Here is an 18,698-nt window from a genome sequence, read left to right on the forward strand (position 1 = left end):
TGTGACGTAAATGCATCCCGCCCGTAGCCCCTGCTGACCTTGAAAAGAGGCTGTCACTGAAAGCCACGCCCCATCAAGGCCGGAAAGGAAGCCAAAGAGCAATTGCATGATTTGGAATTTACATATAGCGCTTTACTATCCCCGTCGAAGAAATACATTAAAATGCAAACTTGTGTGATTACAATGACAAGACTGACAAGCTTGATCAAAAAATACTACATGATATAAGAAGCTTCCCGTATTCCCGTATTCACAGACAGCGGCACAATGAAACAGGCAAAATAAGGGACGCCGGCAAGGGTCCTGCGAGCTTTAGAACATATCAGGGAAATAGTAAAAGGACACATAAAACAACTCATTTCAGGCTTCAGTTGTAATGTTACAAGGATTGTCATTGGTAAGAGGTTTGTGCTTGTGACGCTTGCATCTCAAACAAAAAGCCTGAAAAATAATTAAACTCTCAAGCAACGAGGTGGAGAGAAGGATATCGGTAAGTGCTCGGACGGGTACTATAAACGAACAATTGTGTATATATATATATATATATATATAAATATCAGCATAAAATGGTTAGATACACATCCTTTTTGCACACCATTATTACTATGATAAAGCCTGCTCCCTTGTTTTACATAACGCAAACATGTTTTGTAAATTCCCATTCCGTAGACGTTTAGGACCACCTTTTAAAATGGCCGCCCAGCAGACCATCTTTTCTTGTCTTCTTCCTTGTCCTGTACTCAGGCTCTCCGAGACTTCCAGAACGTGACGTTGTAGGTGTCGTGGGTTGTCCTCGTTCTCTTGGTTTGTGTAATTGTCAGCGTGTGGCTCAATACCTTCTCTCTCCAAGGTTACTCAGCCGGCTGCAGCATGTTCGGACTCCGCAGCAGAGCTTCCTTCGTCCTAAGCAAGGCCCAGAACATAGGTTATGGTCGCGCCATCGGTACTTGTGCCCCTCAGGTAAGATTAATAACTACAAGAAGGATAACGAAAGGTTAGAGGTAGTTCGGTGTAGTGAATTCCATTTTCTTGTCTACCAACTCCCCCCTTCACCCAACCTGTTTTGAATTAAGTACAAAAGTAAAGGATTGTGAAGATTTTCTATCTAGCATGTTTCTCAGCAAAGGCTGCTTTTGTAAGTTTTTTTCACGTTCTGTTTTTTGACACTTTACTTTCATTTTTACAGAAAATAAGTCTAATTCCAAATCTCTTATATACCTCCAGCATGGGGATGTAAAGTGGAAAAATAAGAATGCTATTTCGTCGTCTTCCCTTAAAGTGGATAGGATGCCTTTTGTGGTTCTACAATGCTGTGTTGTAAAGCAGCTTAATGACACATCAGTTTTTACTCTGTTTGCAGACTAAATGGAATGGATTTAACCCAGAGGCCATCAGATCAGTGTCCAGACGGAGTTATGCGTAAGTAATACTGAGAATGAAATAGTGGAAGTTTAATGGCCTTTGCAGTACGGCTGAATTGTACCACATTTTAGCACGCCGAGTTGTGCAGTGTGCTGAACGTCCATGTTTACCGCCATAACTAATTGTCCACTTTTGGGTCACTTGGTTTGTTAACCAGTGAACCTGCTGGTGAGATTAATTGTAAAGTAATTGAGGGTACCGGCAGATTTGGTCAGAATTCTTCCCTTGTCCATTAGATTGTGTGACCGAACTCTGTATCTGCATGTGGGTTTTACTCGGGTCATTCACCGTGAAACATAATTGGCTCGTAATTGAGGTAGTTAAAAAAAAAAAAAAAAAAAAAAAATACTGTGTGATAAGTCAAGGTAACAGTAACATGGAGAGTTTTAATGAACGTTAACCAAAGTAATGAAAAGGGAAAGTTAAATTTGAGCCATTTGTTATGATCCAATGCTTACGTAAGCAATTGCTCATTTGCTGATCCTGCACCTCCAGTACACTTGCAGAAATAACAGAGAAGCATTAAATATAGACTTCCTCAGACTTGGAGGATGGTTGTGGCAAGTACATTCTTTAGTGAAGGTGACATGGGAAAAATACAGATACATGCACATATTGAAAAGTTACAGGGCTCGATTTTTTTATTTTTTTTACTTAAATTCTTTGAATCTCTCGTAAAGCATTTTTCTCAGTTTTAAAACGTAGATCACATGTTGTCACCCCTTTTACTGACCTTTGTGTTGTTTTTGCCAAAGAATGTTGTAGCAATTGAGTCACCGTATGTTTCATCGAAATGACGTATGAGAGTTGGAGATCAAGCTATCTGAGGTGATTAGTAATAAAACTGCAACTTGGTTTAAGAGGATGGAAATGGAGGTGCAGTGTGGGATTGGCTGGGGGAGGGTGGTGCTATTTGGTCAAGACAAGTTAATTTTCAGTTGAACCACCATCCAATATATAATTACGGAAATACATATTATCTAAGGCAGCAGTGAGTTAATTGAAAAATAGAGATTTAGGTTTCCTTAGCCTGAAATTTGACAGCAGCATGAGGGTACAGATGATTGCATGAGTAAAATAAGAGAAAGTCAGGAACTAAACATTGACCTTTACCAGTGAGTTAACCAATTCCTGTTGAGGCTGGTAATACATACCTCGGATACTTGGTTGCCAACAGTGGAGAGGTCATTTGTAATGGCTAGACCGTCTGGTGTGTAATGTTTCAGCAAGGTCCTTACTGATCAGGGATGTGGAATTCCTATCGCCCGACGCCCGGGACATCTTGTTTGAGGTCAAGGGCTACAAGTTTTTATGTTTACTTTGTCCTTGGGACAAGTAGGCCCAACCCCCTGCAGCACAAACCCTTTAGCTGTCTGTTTACAGAGAGTGGAACTCTCTGCAGTTGAGGTAATGTGTTTCCAAAAGATAATGCTGTTCGAACTTGTATTTATGGTTCATTATTTGAAAGTCTTCATTATTAGGGTGAGTGCTGTAAATAAATGTTTTAAGGTCACACTTCACTACGGACGTTGGTTCCAGTACAAAAAAAAAAAAAACGTGTATACACATGTTTGAAAAGATTAGGCTATGAGGCTAAGTTTAATGCTCCCAGAATGCTCTCTGATTATATGCAAATGAAGTGTCATTTAGTAAAATGTGTTGATGCATGCTAGTATTTCCCAAAAATATTTCTAATGGAAAATCAGTGTAACCATTTTCAACACGATTATGGGAAGCATGAAAATAAACAAACACTGACAAAGCCAACTGATCTGACATATTTTTATAAGTCTTTTAGTTTCATCAATGCGTGTCTTGTTTTGACATGGCTTTTGTAACACTTTATTGTTGTGGGAGCTACCAGGCCCTCAACATTGTAACAAACACTGGCAAACCCCCCCAAAAAAGTTTTTGAACTCTCTAAAAGCACACCAGCGGCATAACAAAGGCCCCGCAGCCGCCCTCCAGGGGGCCCCTTCAGCACAGCACCTGCCCTGAGTGAGTCTGGAGAGGGGGCTCCTCCATGTTCTTTACAAAGGGGCACCCTCCAGTTTAGTTACGTCACTGATTGCCACTGTAGTTCCTGACACTGAACAAAACTACTTTGTGTGGCAATATGCTCCTTGTGGAAGAGCAGAATGCGATCACTCACAGTAAAGCCGGCCGAAAGAGAGAGAAATAGAAGTTTAATAAAAACAAAATGTCTTTGTTAACACCAGACCTAATTAGGGACCAAGACCCACATGTAGGTAGCTTTTTGCATGTCGCAAACAGCGACTTTCGCTGTTTGCGACATGCAAAAAGCACACTGCGATGCACAAACCCAGTTTTGCGATTCGGTAACCTGGTTACCGAATCGCAAAACGGGTTTGCGACTCGCAATTAGTAAGGGGTGTTCCCTTCCTAATTGCGACTCGCAGTGCAATGTAGGATTGTTTTGTGACCACGAACGCGGGTGCAAACCAATCGCAGTTTGCACCCATTTCAAATGGGTGCTAACACTTTCGCAAAAGGGAAGGGATCCACATGGGACCCCTTCCCCATTGTGAATGTCACTGTAAACATTTTTTCAGAGCAGGCAGTGGTCCTGTGGACCTCTGCCTGCTCTGAAAAAATGAAACGAAAACATTTCATTTTTCATTTTTGTTATGCATCTCGTTTTCCTTTAAGGAAAACGGGCTGCATTACAAAAAAAAAACTGCTTTATTGAAAAGCAGTCACAGACATGGTGGTCTGCTGTCTCCAGCAGGCCACCATCCCTGTGAGGGCCGCCATTCACGAGGGGGTCGCAAATTGCGACCCACCTCATGATTATTCATGAGGTGGGCATTTGCGAAGCCCTTGCGAATCACAGATGGTGTCAGGGACACCATCCTACATTCGGATTTGCGACTCGCAATTTGCAGGTCGCAAATCTGAACCTACCTACATCTGGCCCCAAATTCTTAAAGAAAGTCACAAAAGTGCACCCATGGTATATGTTGTACCCTATAAAATATTTGTGAACTGTATTTTAGCATGGGTAAATACGATGTGTAGATTTGCTCATGTAAAAATCTATTGAGCATTTGCAAGTTCATTTTCCCTCCAGCCACTTTCTTCCCAACACTGGAAGAAGTTCTAATTCTGCCATTGTCAGGAGTAAATGTCCAACCTTTCTTATTATGGGAAAATATTAGAGAGAAGCTGGTAAAAATCTTTAAAACATGCAGGTTAGTAGGTTTGCAGACTCAAAGGCATTCCAGCCCTAGAACTATTGCTTACTGCTTCCTCCAGCCCCAGTATGCAGATCTGCAGAAAGGTGGCAAAATAAGGAAATTGTTACAGTAGGGATTGAAACTGCAAGTATTTAAGCCCTACTATGGTAGTAGCCCTGGCATAATCAGAGAGGCTATTATCAGAGCACTTACATAATGAGATTGCTGCCATAATTTGTCGCCACACTACATGGCACCAAAGGGACAAGTAGATCTTTTTACAGGACAAGTAGATTTGAGAAGCAACCTGTCCACTGGACAAGTAGATATTTTAATAAATTCCACACCCCTGCTGATAATGGGCACCTGGTCAGAGCCCTGTTAACAGTCCGCTTATTGGGATGGCATGTCAGACATACAAAAGGTGATAGGAGAAATGCTTGCAAAAATTCTAACCACTGGCTATTGCTTGGGGTAGCATTCCAACTAATCATTCTTTTGCCCACCGTTCCACCTCAGTTTGAACCCAGCCATATGCAAGTCCGTTTTGAACCTGCTGCAATAGTAACAGTTGAGCTCGAACTGCCAGGTCCTCCCTAAACTAGAACATAAACAACTGACGACCAGATTAGCCCTGTTCTGGACTCTTCAGTTGGGTTCCAGTCTACATCTGGGCTTTCTCTTGGACCTTTAGGGCATGACATCAAAAACACAAAATGGGAGGAATGCTTGCAAATTGTCTAACTGATAGAGCTTAAATAATGTCACTGCTCACAAATAAGACAGAATACAGATGTGGAAAAGCATCTTGTTTAGCTGCCGCGCTACAGAGAGCCTTATAGCCTTCAGACCAGCAACAATGCTGAATGAAACATGCAATATATTTTTTTTTTTTCAAGACTCCACTGGTTATAATTGAAACAGGGGAGTCGAGAAACACAAAAATATCACAGTGCGTGCACGCATCCTTTAAAGCAACATTTCCCAACCTGTGGTCCGCGGACCCAGAGGGGTCCGTGACACATTCCCAGGGGTCTGCAGGCCTGGATCGGCAGGAAGACCCTTCTCCAACTGGGCCCGCTACAGAAATATGTTGGTGCTTTTATATCTGTGTATTCATTTGTGCAGCAGCATTAAAAGCACTTCAAAGTTCAGTGTAAGCTTTCCTACAAAAAAAGTGTCAAGATAACTGGTGATTAAAGTACCTGCTGGAGAGGTGGGAGTTTTGTCTAGTGGCAGTTTTGACTCATTGGAGGTAGCGCAGATGGTTAATATGCCAGATGCAAAGAATGCGTATCATTCAAAGAACCACATTTTATGTGCATAGCGCAGTGGGTTACTGCTTTTGTCACAGATATTCGTTTGTTATTGTGCAGTTCATAAGTTAGTCATAATCTAGCACAGTGAGTTATGAACTGGAACACATTAAAAAGTTGTTTTTTCCCCAATTCTTTCATTATTCTTATGCTGTTAAAAAAAAAAAAAAAAAAAAAGTTTGCATAGGAGTACACTGTTATTAAAGTCAAGGCTAGCGGCCGTGTTATGTTCTGAATCCTGAGTTTGTGTTTCTCCAGACCAAGCACTCTTAGAAAATGTCTACCAGCATGGATGATGTGCATCCTACACCTTGTAGTCCCCTGTAAAGTGTTTTGACACCCTACACTGCTATGAGGGGTGCTCTAAATCAAATTAAATACATGTGACAGACAGGCTATGGAGAGGTGAGGCCCTTAAGGTTTTTATTTCCTTTCCCCACCACACATCAAATGAAGAAGCTTATGTATCTAAAAAATCGCTTGGGAATTGTAGAATCTGACTTGAGGATTCAGCTTTCCTGAATAAAACCAAACATTGATAAGTTAGTTGCCGAGATGGAGCACCAACGTTCCCATTACATTTTTCCAATATAAAACAATTATATCTTTACTATTTTGAGTTTGTTTTTTGTGTACTTGTTTGTTTATTTTTTGAGAATTACTGTTTTAATGTTTGAAATTTAAATCATACGTATAGCTTGGGGGTCCCCGGCTTTCAGCAGTGATTGAGTGGGGGTCCTCGGGAGTCAAAAGTTTGGGAAAGACTTCTTTAAAGGATATGGCTATACATGTTCCTGACAGATATACCACTTTTAGACTTCTGATCTTTTCCCTCATTAGTTTAAACCCTAAGTTTAAAAAAGGCCTAGCTGGGGACTTTCCAGGGTGAAAACACACCACTCATTAATTTCTAGGAGTCTTCAGCTAACACCAGTTGCCTCCTATTTTAAAACAAGTCTTCAGCTATTACAAGACTGAAGAAATAGTACATCTCATCAGTTCGAGTCAGAGATGCAGTTGGTGGTTAGTGGTATATGAACAGATAAGCATTTCTTAGAAATAGAACAACACTTGGATGGGTCAACAGGAATAAATGAAACCTGGCTGTTGGAGTAAATGCGAACTGCATGAAACATAGAAATTAAACTTTCTCATAACCACTGGCAGTCACTTGGGGTGGAACCCCAACCCATCGTTCTTATGCTCACCATGAAACCTCAGTTTTGACCCAGCCATATGCCAAAGGGGTTTGCAGACGCGGGTCCCATGCTGGAGTAGGGACAAGACAGATTTGGTGAGGGCTGGGTCTAAACTGAGGTGGCATGGTCAGCACAAAAACGTTGGATTGGAGTGCCACCCCTAACAATTGCCAGTGGTTGGGCTTTTAGCAAGCATTCCTCTTCTAGACTTGTACATGCTTCCCTTGGATATGCCTTTCCATGGCTCAGGCATGTTCAGCGAGAAAGTAAATTCTGCCTTTGAACAATAGGAAAGTAGCGTCCCTGTGTGTATCACACTTGCTGTCTGTGATTCAAGGTAGACCAGGTGCATTTTCAGTTTGCCATGCTCCCTATCGTCCTCACCAGTGACCCTTTGGGGTTCACAAAAGTAATGGTGGTGGCTGCTGCCCCTCTTCGGAGGTTAGGGATACTACTTTTCCCTTACCTCAATTATTGACTGACTCACTGCAGTCAGTCGTGGGCCACCTACAAACCTCTTTATCTGTAGGAAAGTGCCATTTTTAACATGGTCATCCACACTTTTTGCCTAGTATTCAATGCAGTTTTCACAGAAAGTGCTCTAGGTTCCTGCTATCCAGGTCCCAGTGCCAGATCTCTTTCCCTAAAACTGAACAATTGTTCCCCCACCTGGCAAAACCTTTGGCTCTCCTGTAAGTCCCTAGTAAATGGGACCACAGGTACCTAGGGCATGGGTACCAAGAAGGGTCCCTAATGGCTGCAGCATGTGTTGTGCTACTTTAAGGAACCCCTTGCCTAGATCATGCAGACTGCCATTGCAGGCTGCGTGTCTTGGTGCTGTTAAAAGTGAAAACACAACATGGCACACAGCCTGACACTGCATGAGGTATGTGTAAGTCACCCCTACAGCACACCTTCAGCCCTAAGGCAAGGTCCACTATATTACATGTGTGGACATATCTGTAAGAGCAGATATGCCCGTTTATGTCTCTAGTCGATTCTTAGACATGGTCAGTGATCAGGGAAGCAATTTTATGTACATTTGCTGCACACTGGTCAGTGCGAGTTTCCTCAGCTACATGATGGCTGTAAGGAAATGCCTCCTTGGCATGGTTACCCTCTGACTTTTTGCCTTTGCTGATGCTATGTTTTGAATTGAAAGTGTGCTGAGGCCTGCTAACCAGGCCCCAGCACCAGTGTTCTTTCCCTAACCTGTACTTTTGATTCCACAATTGGCACACCCTGGCATCCAGATAAGTCCCTTGTAACTGGTACCTCTGGTACCAAGGGCCCTGATGCCAGGGAAGGTCTCTAAGGGCTGCAGCATGTATTATGCCACCCTAAGAGACCCCTCACTCAGCACAGACACACTGCTTACCAGCTTGTGTGTGCTAGTGAGAACAAAATGAGTAAGTCGACATGGCACTCCCCTCAGGGTGCCATGCCAGCCTCACTGCCTATGAAGTATAGGTAAGACACCCCTCTAGCAGGCCTTACAGCCCTAAGGCAGGGTGCACTATACCATAGGTGAGGGTACCAGTGCATGAGCACTATGCCCCTACAGTGTCTAAGCAAAACCTTAGACATTGTAAGTGCAGGGTAGCCATAAGAGTATATGGTCTGGGAGTCTGTTTTACACGAACTCCACAGCACCATAATGGCTACACTGAAAACTGGGAAGTTTGGTATCAAACTTCTCAGCACAATAAATGCACACTGATGCCAGTGTACATTTTATTGTAAAATACACCACAGAGGGCACCTTAGAGGTGCCCCCTGAAACTTAACTGACTATCTGTGTAGGCTGACTGGTTCCAGCAGCATGCCACACTAGAGACATGTTGCTGGCCCCATGGGGAGAGTGCCTTTGTCACTCTGAGGCCAGTAACAAAGCCTGCACTGGGTGGAGATGCTAACACCTCCCCCAGGCAGGAGCTGTAACACCTGGCGGTGAGCCTCAAAGGCTCACCCCTTTGTCACAGCACCGCAGGACACTCCAGCTTAGTGGAGTTGCCGGCCCCCACTTTTGGCGGCAAGGCCGGAGAAAATAATGAGAATAACAAGGAGTCGTCACTGGCCAGTCAGGACAGCCCCTAAGGTGTCCTGAGCTGAGGTGACTAACTTTTAGAAATCCTCCATCTTGCAGATGGAGGATTCCCCCAATAGGATTAGGGATGTGACCCCCTCCCCTTGGGAGGAGGCACAAAGAGGGTGTACCCACCCTCAGGGCTAGTAGCCATTGGCTACTAACCCCCCAGACCTAAACATGCCCTTAAATTTAGTATTTAAGGGCTTCCCTGAACCTAAAGAGTTAGATTCCTGCAACTACAAGAAGAAGGACTGCAAAGCTGAAAACCCCTGCAGAGGAAGACCAGAAGACACCAACTGCCTTGGCCCCAGAGCTCACCGGCCTGTCTCCTGCCTTCCAAAGAACCCTGCTCCAGCGACGCTTTCCAAGGGACCAGCGACCTCTGAATCCTCTGAGGACTGTCCCGCTTCAAAGAAGACAAGAAACTCCTGAGGACAGCGGCACTGCTCCAAAAGAACTGCAACTTTGTTACAAGGAGCAGATTTAAAGACCCCTGCAACTCCCCGCAAGAAGCGTGAGACTTGCAACACTGCACCCGGCGACCCCGACTCGACTGGTGGAGAACAAACAGCTCAGGGAGGACCCTCCGGCGACTCTACGACTGTGAGTAACCAAAGTTGCCCCCCCTGAGCCCCCACAGCGACGCCTGCAGAGGGAATCCCCAGGCTCCCCCTGACCGCGACTGTCTTAGACTCCATTTCCCGACGGCTGGAAAAGACCCTGCACCCGCAGCCCCCAGCGCCTAAAGAAACGGAACCTTTGTGCAGGAGTGACCCCCAGGAGGCCCTCTCCCTTGCCTAGGAGGTGGCTACCCCGAGGAGCCCCTCCCCTTGCCTGCCTGCACCGCTGAAGAGACCTCTTGGTCTCCCATTGAAACCTGAAGGAAACCCGACACTGCACCCGGCCGCCCCCGCGCTGCTGAGGGTGTACTTTCTGTGCTACTTTGTGTCCCCCCCGGTGCCCTACAAAATCCCCCTGGTCTGCCCTCCGAAGACGCGGGTACTTACCTGCTGGCAGACTGGAACCGGGGCACCCCCTTCTCTCCATTATAGCCTATGTGTTTTGAGCACCTCTTTGACCTTTGCACCTGACCGGCCCTGAGCTGCTGGTGTGATAACTTTGGGGTTGCTCTGAACCCCCAACGGTGGGCTACCTTGGACCAAAAACTGAGAACTGTAAGTGACTTACTTACCTGTGAAAACTAACAATAACTTACCTCCCCCAGGAACTGTGAAAATTGCACTAAGTGTCCACTTTTAAAACAGCTTATTGTGTTTTATGACCAAAGTATTCATGCTAATGTAATGATCCAAAGTTCCTAGAGTACTTACCTGCAATACCTTCCAAACAAGCTATTACATGTGAAATTTGAACCTGTGGTTCTTAAAATAAACTAAGAAAAGATATTTTTCTATAACGAAACCTATTGGCTGGATTTGTCTCTGAGTGTGTGTACCTCATTTATTGTCTCTGTGTATGTACAACAAATGCTTAACACTACTCCTTGGATAAGCCTACTGCTCGACCACACTACCACAAAATAGAGCATTAGTATTATCTCTTTTTACCACTATTTTACCTCTAAGGGGAACCCTTGGACTCTGTGCATGCTATTCCTTACTTTGAAATAGCACATACAGAGCCAACTTCCTACAATGGCTTCACTGAAACCAGGGATATTTGGTAGCATTCATCTCGCATTAACAAATCCACACAGATTCCAGTGATAGATTTATTAATACATTCACCTAGAGGGCACCTTAGAGGTGCCTCCTGAAATATTTACTAATGTGCTGGCTGACTAGTCTTAACCAGCCTGCCACCACATACGTTTCTGACCCCCAAAGGTGAGAGCCTGTGCTCTTGGGCAGTCAAGAACAAAGCCTGCTCTGGCAGTGGACTTCAAAGAACTTTCCACATTTGGTATGCAGACTTGGCTTCCCTCAGAGGTGATGCGATGCTGACACCCCCCCCCCCCCCCCCCCCCCTCACACGCATGTACACCAGGGCCCATCTGGTGCAGAGAGAGGTGGAATATTAATAGTCAGAGAGGCATGTCCATCTTCAGGCCAGTTCCACCCTAAGTTGAGCTACCTGACGAAGACACGACATTTGAAAGTCTGTGTAAGGAAATGCCTCCTTGGCATGGTTACCCCCTGACTTTTTGCCTTTGCTGATGCTATGTTTTGAATTGAAAGTGTGCTGAGGCCTGCTAACCAGGCCCCAGCACCAGTGTTCTTTCCCTAACCTGTACTTTTGTATCCACAATTGGCACACCCTGGCATCCAGGTAAGTCCCTTGTAACTGGTACCTCTGGTACAAAGGGCTCTGATGCCAGGGAAGGTCTCTAAGGGCTGCAGCATGTCTTATGCCACCCTGGAGACCCCTCACTCAGCACAGACACACTGCTTGCCAGCTTGTGTGTGCTGGTGAGAACAAAATGGGTAAGTCGACATGGCACTCCCCTCAGGGTGCCATGCCAGCCTCTCACTGCCTATGCAAGTATAGATAAGTCACCCCTCTAGCAGGCCTTACAGCCCTAAGGCAGGGTGCACTATACCATAGGTGAGGGCACCAGTGCATGAGCACTGTGCCCCTACAGTGTCTAAGCCAAACCTTAGACATTGTAAGTGCAGGGTAGCCATAAGAGTATATGGTCTGGGAGTTTGTCAAACACGAACTCCACAGCACCATAATGGCTACACTGAAAACTGGGAAGTTTGGTATCAAACTTCTCAGCACAATAAATGCACACTGATGCCAGTGTACATTTTATTGTGAAACACACCCCAGAGGGCACCTTAGAGGTGCCCCCTGAAACTGTATCCAACTATCTGTGTAGGCTGACTGGTTCCAGCAGCCTGCCACACTAGAGACATGTTGCTGGCCCCATGGGGAGAGTGCCTTTGTCACTCTGAGGCCAGTAACAAAGCCTGCACTGGGTGGAGATGCTAACACCTCCCCCAGGCAGGAGCTGTAACACCTGGCGGTGAGCCTCAAAGGCTCACCCCTTTGTTCCAGCACCGCAGGACACTCCAGCTAGTGGAGTTGCCCGCCCCCTCCGGCCACGGCCCCCACTTTTGGCGGCAAGGCCGGAGAAAATAATGAGAACAACAAGGAGTCACTGGCCAGTCAGGACAGCCCCTAAGGTGTCCTGAGCTGAAGTGACTCTAACTTTTAGAAATCCTCCATCTTGCAGATGGAGGATTCCCCCAATAGGATTAGGGATGTGCCCCCCTCCCCTTGGGAGGAGGCACAAAAAGGGTGTACTCACCCTCGGGGCTAGTAGCCATTGGCTACTAACCCCCCAGACCTAAACTCGCCCTTAAATTTAGTATTTAAGGGCTTCCCTGAACCTAAAGATTTAGATTCCTGAAACTACAAGAAGAAGAGGACTGCTGAGCTGAAAAACCCCTGCAGAAGAAGAACAGAAGACACCAACTGCTTTGGCCCCAGTCCTACCGGCCTGTCTCCTGCCTTCTAAAGAAACCTGCTCCAGCGACTCTTTCCAAGGGACCAGCGACATCTGAATCCTCTGAGGACTGCCCTGCTTCAAGAAAGACAAGAAACTCCAGAGGACAGCGGCACTGCTCCAAAAGAACTGCAACTTTGTTACAGAGGAGCAGATTTAAAGACCCCTGCAAATCCCCGCAAGAAGCGTGAGACTTGCAACACTGCACCCTGCGACCCAGACTCGACTGGTGGAGAACCAACACCTCAGGGAGGACTCTCCGGCGACTCCGAGACCGTGAGTATCCAAAGTTGTCCCCCCTGAGCCCCCACAGCGACGCCTGCAGAGGGAATCCCGAGGCTCCCCCCTGACCACGACTGCCTGAACCTAAAGTCCCGACGGCTGGAAAAGACCCTGCACCCGCAGCCCCCAGCACCTGAAGGAACGGAACTTCTGTGCAGGAGTGACCCCCAGGAGGCCCTCTCCCTTGCCCAGGTGGTGGCTACCCCGAGGAGCCCCCCCCCTTGCCTGCCTGCACCGCTGAAGAGACACGCTTGTTTGCACACTGCACCCGGCCGCCCCGCGCTGCTGAGGGTGTACTTTCTGTGTGGGCTTGTGTCCCCCCCCGGTGCCCTACAAAACCCCCCTGGTCTGCCCTCCGAAGACGCGGGTACTTACCTGCTGGCAGACTGGAACCGGGGCACCCCCTTCTCTCTATTGAAGCCTATGTGTTTTGGGCACCTCTTTGACCTCTGCACCTGACCGGCCCTGAGCTGCTGGTGTGGTGACTTTGGGGTTATTCTGAACCCCCAACGGTGGGCTACCTTGGACCCAAAACTGAGACCTGTAAGTGATTTACTTACCTGCTAAAAATAACAATACTTTACTGTAGGAAGTTGGCTCTGTATGTGCTATTTCAAAGTAAGGAATAGCATGCACAGAGTCCAAGGGTTCCCCTTAGAGGTAAGATAGTGGCAAAAAGAGATACTAATGCTCTATTTTGTGGTAGTGTGGTCGAGGAGTAGGCTTATCAAAGGAGTAGTGTTAAGCATTTGTTGTACATACACACAGGTAATAAATGAGGAACACACTGAGACAAATCCAGCCAATAGGTTTTGTTATAGAAAAATATATTTTCTTAGTTTATTTTAAGAACCACCGGTTCAAATTTTACATGTAATATCTCATTTGAAAGGTATTGCAGGTAAGTACTTTAGGAACTTTGAATAATTTCATTAGCATGTATACTTCTTACATAAAACACAATAAGCTGTTTTAAAAGTGGACACTTAGTGCAATTTTCACAGTTCCTGGGGGAGGTAAGTTATTGTTAGTTTTGTCAGGTAAGTAAATCACTTACAAGTCTCAGGTTTGGGTCCAAGGTAGCCCACCGTTGGGGGTACAGAGCAACCCCAAAGTTACCACACCAGCAGCTCAGGGCCGGTCAGGTGCAGAGGTCAAAGAGGTGCCCAAAACACATAGGCTTCAATGGAGAGAAGGGGGTGCCCCGGTTCCAGTCTGCCAGCAGGTAAGTACCCGTGTCTTCGGAGGGCAGACCAGGGGGGTTTTGTAGGGCACCGGGGGGGGGACACAAGTCAGCACAGAAAGTACACCCTCAGCAGCGCGGGGGGCGGCCGGGTGCAGTGTGCAAACACGCATCGGGTTCACAATGGTTTTCAATGAGAGATCAAGGGATCTTTTCAGCGTTGCAGGCAGGCAAGGGGGGGGGGCTCCTCGGGGTAGCCACCACCTGGGCAAGGGAGAGGGCTTCCTGGGGGTCACTCCTGCACCGAAGTTCCGTTCCTTTAGGTGCTGGGGGCTGCGGGTGCAGGGTCTTTTCCAGCCGTCGGGAAATGGAGTTCAGACAGTCGCGGTCAGGGGGAGCCTGGGGATTCCCTCTGCAGGCGTCGCTGTGGGGACTCAGGGGGGACAACTTTGGTTACTCACAGTCGTAGAGTCGCCGGAGGGTCCTCCCTGAGTTGTTTGTTCTCCACCAGTCGAGTCGGGGTCGCCGGGTGCAGTGTTGCAAGTCTCACGCTTCTTGCGGGGAGTTGCAGGGGTCTTTAAATCTTCTCCTTGTAACAAAGTTGCAGTTCTTTTGGAGCAGTGCCGCTGTCCTCGGGAGTTTCTTGTCTTTTTCGAAGCAGGGCAGTCCTCTGAGGATTCAGAGGTCGCTGGTCCCTTGGAAAGCGTCGCTGGAGCAGGTTTCTTTGGAAGGCAGGAGACAGGCCGGTAAGTCTGGGGCCAAGGCAGTTGGTGTCTTCTGTTCTTCCTCTGCAGGGGTTTGTCAGCTCAGCAGTCCTTCTTCTTGTTAGTTGCAGGAATCTAAATTCTTAGGTTCAGGGGAGCCCTTAAATACTAAATTTAAGGGCGTGTTTAGGTCTGGGGGGTTAGTAGCCAATGGCTACTAGCCCTGAGGGTGGGTACACCCTCTTTGTGCCTCCTCCCAAGGGGAGGGGGTCACATTCCTATCCCTATTGGGGGAATCCTCCTTCTACAAGATGGAGGATTTCTAAAAGTCAGTCACCTCTGCTCAGGACACCTTAGGGGCTGTCCTGACTGGCCAGTGACTCCTCCTTGTTTTTCTCATTATCTCTCCTGGACTTGCTGCCAAAAGTGGGGGCTGTGTCCAGGGGGCGGGCATCTCCACTAGCTGGAGTGCCCTGGGGCATTGTAACACGAAGCTTGAGCCTTTGAAGCTCACTGCTAGGTGTTACAGTTCCTGCAGGGGGGAGGTGTGAAGCACCTCCACCCAGAGCAGGCTTTGTTTCTGTCCTCAGAGAGCACAAAGGCTCTCACCGCATGAGGTCAGACACTCGTCTCTCAGCAGCAGGCTGGCACAGACCAGTCAGTCCTGCACTGAACAATTAGGTAAAATACAGGGGGTATCTCTAAGATGCCCTCTGTGTGCATTTTTTAATAAATCCAACACTGGCATCAATGTGGGTTTATTATTCTGAGAAGTTTGATACCAAACTTCCCAGTATTCAGTGTAGCCATTATGGAGCTGTGGAGTTCGTTTTTGACAGACTCCCAGACCATATACTCTTATGGCTACCCTGCACTTACAATGTCTAAGGTTTTGCTTAGACACTGTAGGGGCATAGTGCTCATGCACTGGTGCCCTCACCTATGATATAGTGCACCCTGCCTTAGGGCTGTAAGGCCTACTAGAGGGGTGACTTATCTATACTGCATAGGCAGTGTGAGGTTGGCATGGCACCCTGAGGGGAGTGCCATGTCGACTTACTCGTTTTCTTCTCATCAGCACACACACGCTGGCAAGCAGTGTGTCTGTGCTGAGTGAGGGGTCCCCAGGGTGGCATAAGATATGCTGCAGCCCTTAGAGACCTTCCCTGGCATCAGGGCCCTTGGTACCAGGGGTACCTGTTACAAGGGACTTACCTGGATGCCAGGGTGTGCCAATTGTGGAATCAAAAGTACATTTTAGGTGAAAGAACACTGGTGCTGGGGCCTGGTTAGCAGGGTCCCAGCACACTTCTCAGTCAAGTCAGTATCAGGCAAAAAGTGGGGGGTAACTGCAACAGGGAGCCATTTCTTTACACATACCTCCCCCAGGAACTGTGAAAATTGCACTGTGTCCACTTTTAAAACCGCTATTTGTGTTTTATGTGAAAAGTATAAATGCTACTGTAATTATTCAAAGTTCCTAAAGTACTTACCTGCAATACCTTTCAAATGAGATATTACATGTAGAATTTGAACCTGTGGTTCTTAAAATAAACTAAGAAAATATATTTTTCTATAACAAAACCTATTGGCTGGATTTGTCTCGGAGAGTGTGTTCCTCATTTATTGCCTGTGTGTATGTACAAGAAATGCTTAACACTACTCCTTTGATAAGCCTACTGCTTGACCACACTACCACAAAATAGAGCATTAGTATTATCTCTTTTTGCCACTATCTGACCTCTAAGGGGAACCCTTGGACTCTGTGCATGCTATTCCTTACTTTGAAATAGCACATACAGAGCCAACTTCCTACATTGGTGGATCAGCGGTGGGGTACAAGACTTTGCATTTGCTGGACTACTCAGCCAATACCTGATCACACGACAAATTCCAAAAATTGTCATTAGAAATTGATTTTTTGCAATTTTGAAATTTTGTCTAAATTCTTTAAAGTCCTGCTAGGGCCTTGTGTTAGTCCCTGTTAGCATTGCTTTTAGAGTTTAAAAGTTTGGTAAAAGTTTGAATTAGATTCTAGAACTAGTTTTTAGATTCTTAAAAAGTATTCCAACTTTTAGAAGCATAATGTCTAGTACAGATGTGAATGTGGTGAAACTCGACACCACACCTTACCTCCATCTTAAGATGAGGGAGCTAAGGTCACTCTGTAAAATAAAGAAAATAGCAATGGGCCCCAGACCTTCCAAACTACAGCTCCAGGAGCTGTTGGCAGAATTTGAAAAGGCCAACCCCTCTGAGGATGGCAACACAGAGGATGATGATAGTGACTTGGAGGATGATTCCCCCCTACCAGTCCTACCTAGGGAGGACACGGCCTCTCAAGCCCTGACTCCAAGCATAATAGTCAGAGATGCTGGCTCCCTCACAGGAGGGACCAACCTCTCTGAAATCACTGAGGATAACTCCAGTGAAGAGGACATCCAGTTAGCCAAGATTGGCAAAAGATTGGCTTTGAAAGGACAGATCCTAGCCATAGAAAGGGAAAGACAAGAGATGGGCCTAGGACCCATCAATGGTGGCAGCAACATAAATAGGGTCAGAGATTCTCCTGACATGTTGAAAATCCCTAAAGGGATTGTAACTAAATATGAAGATGGTGATGACATCACCAAATGGTTCACAGCTTTTGAGAGGGCTTGTGTAACCAGAAAAGTGAACAAATCTCACTGGGGTGCTCTCCTTTGGGAAATGTTCACAGGAAAGTGTAGGGATAGACTCCTCACACTCTCTGGAAAAGATGCAGAATCTTATGACCTCATGAAGGGTACCCTGATTGAGGGCTTTGGATTCTCCACGGAGGAGTATAGGATTAGATTCAGGGGGGCTCAAAAATCCTCGAGCCAGACCTGGGTTGACTTTGTAGACTACTCAGTAAAAACACTAGATGGTTGGATTCAAGGTAGTGGTGTAAGTGATTATGATGGGCTGTACAATTTATTTGTGAAAGAACACCTGTTAAGTAATTGTTTCAATGATAAACTGCATCAGCATCTGGTGGACCTAGGACCAATGTCTCCCCAAGAATTGGGAAAGAAGGCGGACCATTGGGTCAAGACTAGGGTGTCCAAAACTTCCACAAGGGGTGACCAAAAGAAAGGGGTCACAAAACCTCCCCAGGGGAAGGGTGGTGAGGCAGCCAAAAACAAAAATAGTAAAGAGTCTTCTACAGGCCCCCAAAAACCTGCACAGGAGGGTGGGCCCAGAGCCTCTTCACAAAACAATTCTGGGTACAAGGGTTAAAACTTTGATCCCAAAAAGGCCTGGTGTCGTAGCTGTAGTCAGTCTTGACACCAAACTGGAGACAAGGCCTGTCCCAAGAAAAATACCACTTCAAACTCCACTCCAGCTAACACTGGAATGGCTAGTCTCCAAGTGGGATCAACAGTGTGCCCAGAGCAAATCAGGTGCCACACTGAAGCTACATTAGTCTCTGAGGGTTGGGTGGATTTAGCCACACTGGCTGCCTGGCCCCCTAACATGCAAAAATACAGACAGCAGCTCTTAATTAATGGGACAAGTGTAGAGGGCCTGAGGGATACAGGTGCCAGTGTCACTATGGTGACAGAGAAACTGGTTTCCCCTGGCCAATACCTGACTGGACAAACCTATCCAGTCACCAACGCTGACAATCAGACTAAAGTACATCCCATGGCTATGGTAACTTTAGAGTGGGGAGGGGTCAATGGCCTGAAACAGGTGGTGGTCTCCTCAAATATCCCAGTAGACTGTTTGCTTGGAAATGACCTGGAGTCCGGCACAGGGTGAAAAAGTAGAGCTGGAGTCTGGAAGAATGGCCCAGCCTACCAAGAGAAA

The 18,698-nt window shown here is 46.5% G+C and overlaps 1 protein-coding gene across 1 annotated transcript in view; it reads left to right on the top strand.

The window, feature by feature from the left end:
- Positions 1-399: 399 nt before the first annotated feature.
- The window catches only part of HSPA9 (heat shock protein family A (Hsp70) member 9), a 324,302-nt gene continuing 306,003 nt past the window's right edge, over positions 400-18,698 (top strand). The window contains exons 1-3 of the mRNA XM_069199318.1: positions 400-490; positions 745-960; positions 1,361-1,419. Of these exons, the coding sequence (XP_069055419.1) occupies positions 871-960; positions 1,361-1,419 (149 nt within the window). The 5' untranslated portion in view covers positions 400-490; positions 745-870. The remainder of the gene's footprint in view (positions 491-744; positions 961-1,360; positions 1,420-18,698) is intronic.

Source organism: Pleurodeles waltl, chromosome 7 (assembly GCF_031143425.1).
Source record: "Pleurodeles waltl isolate 20211129_DDA chromosome 7, aPleWal1.hap1.20221129, whole genome shotgun sequence".
Classification (NCBI taxonomy): Eukaryota; Metazoa; Chordata; class Amphibia; order Caudata; family Salamandridae; genus Pleurodeles; species Pleurodeles waltl.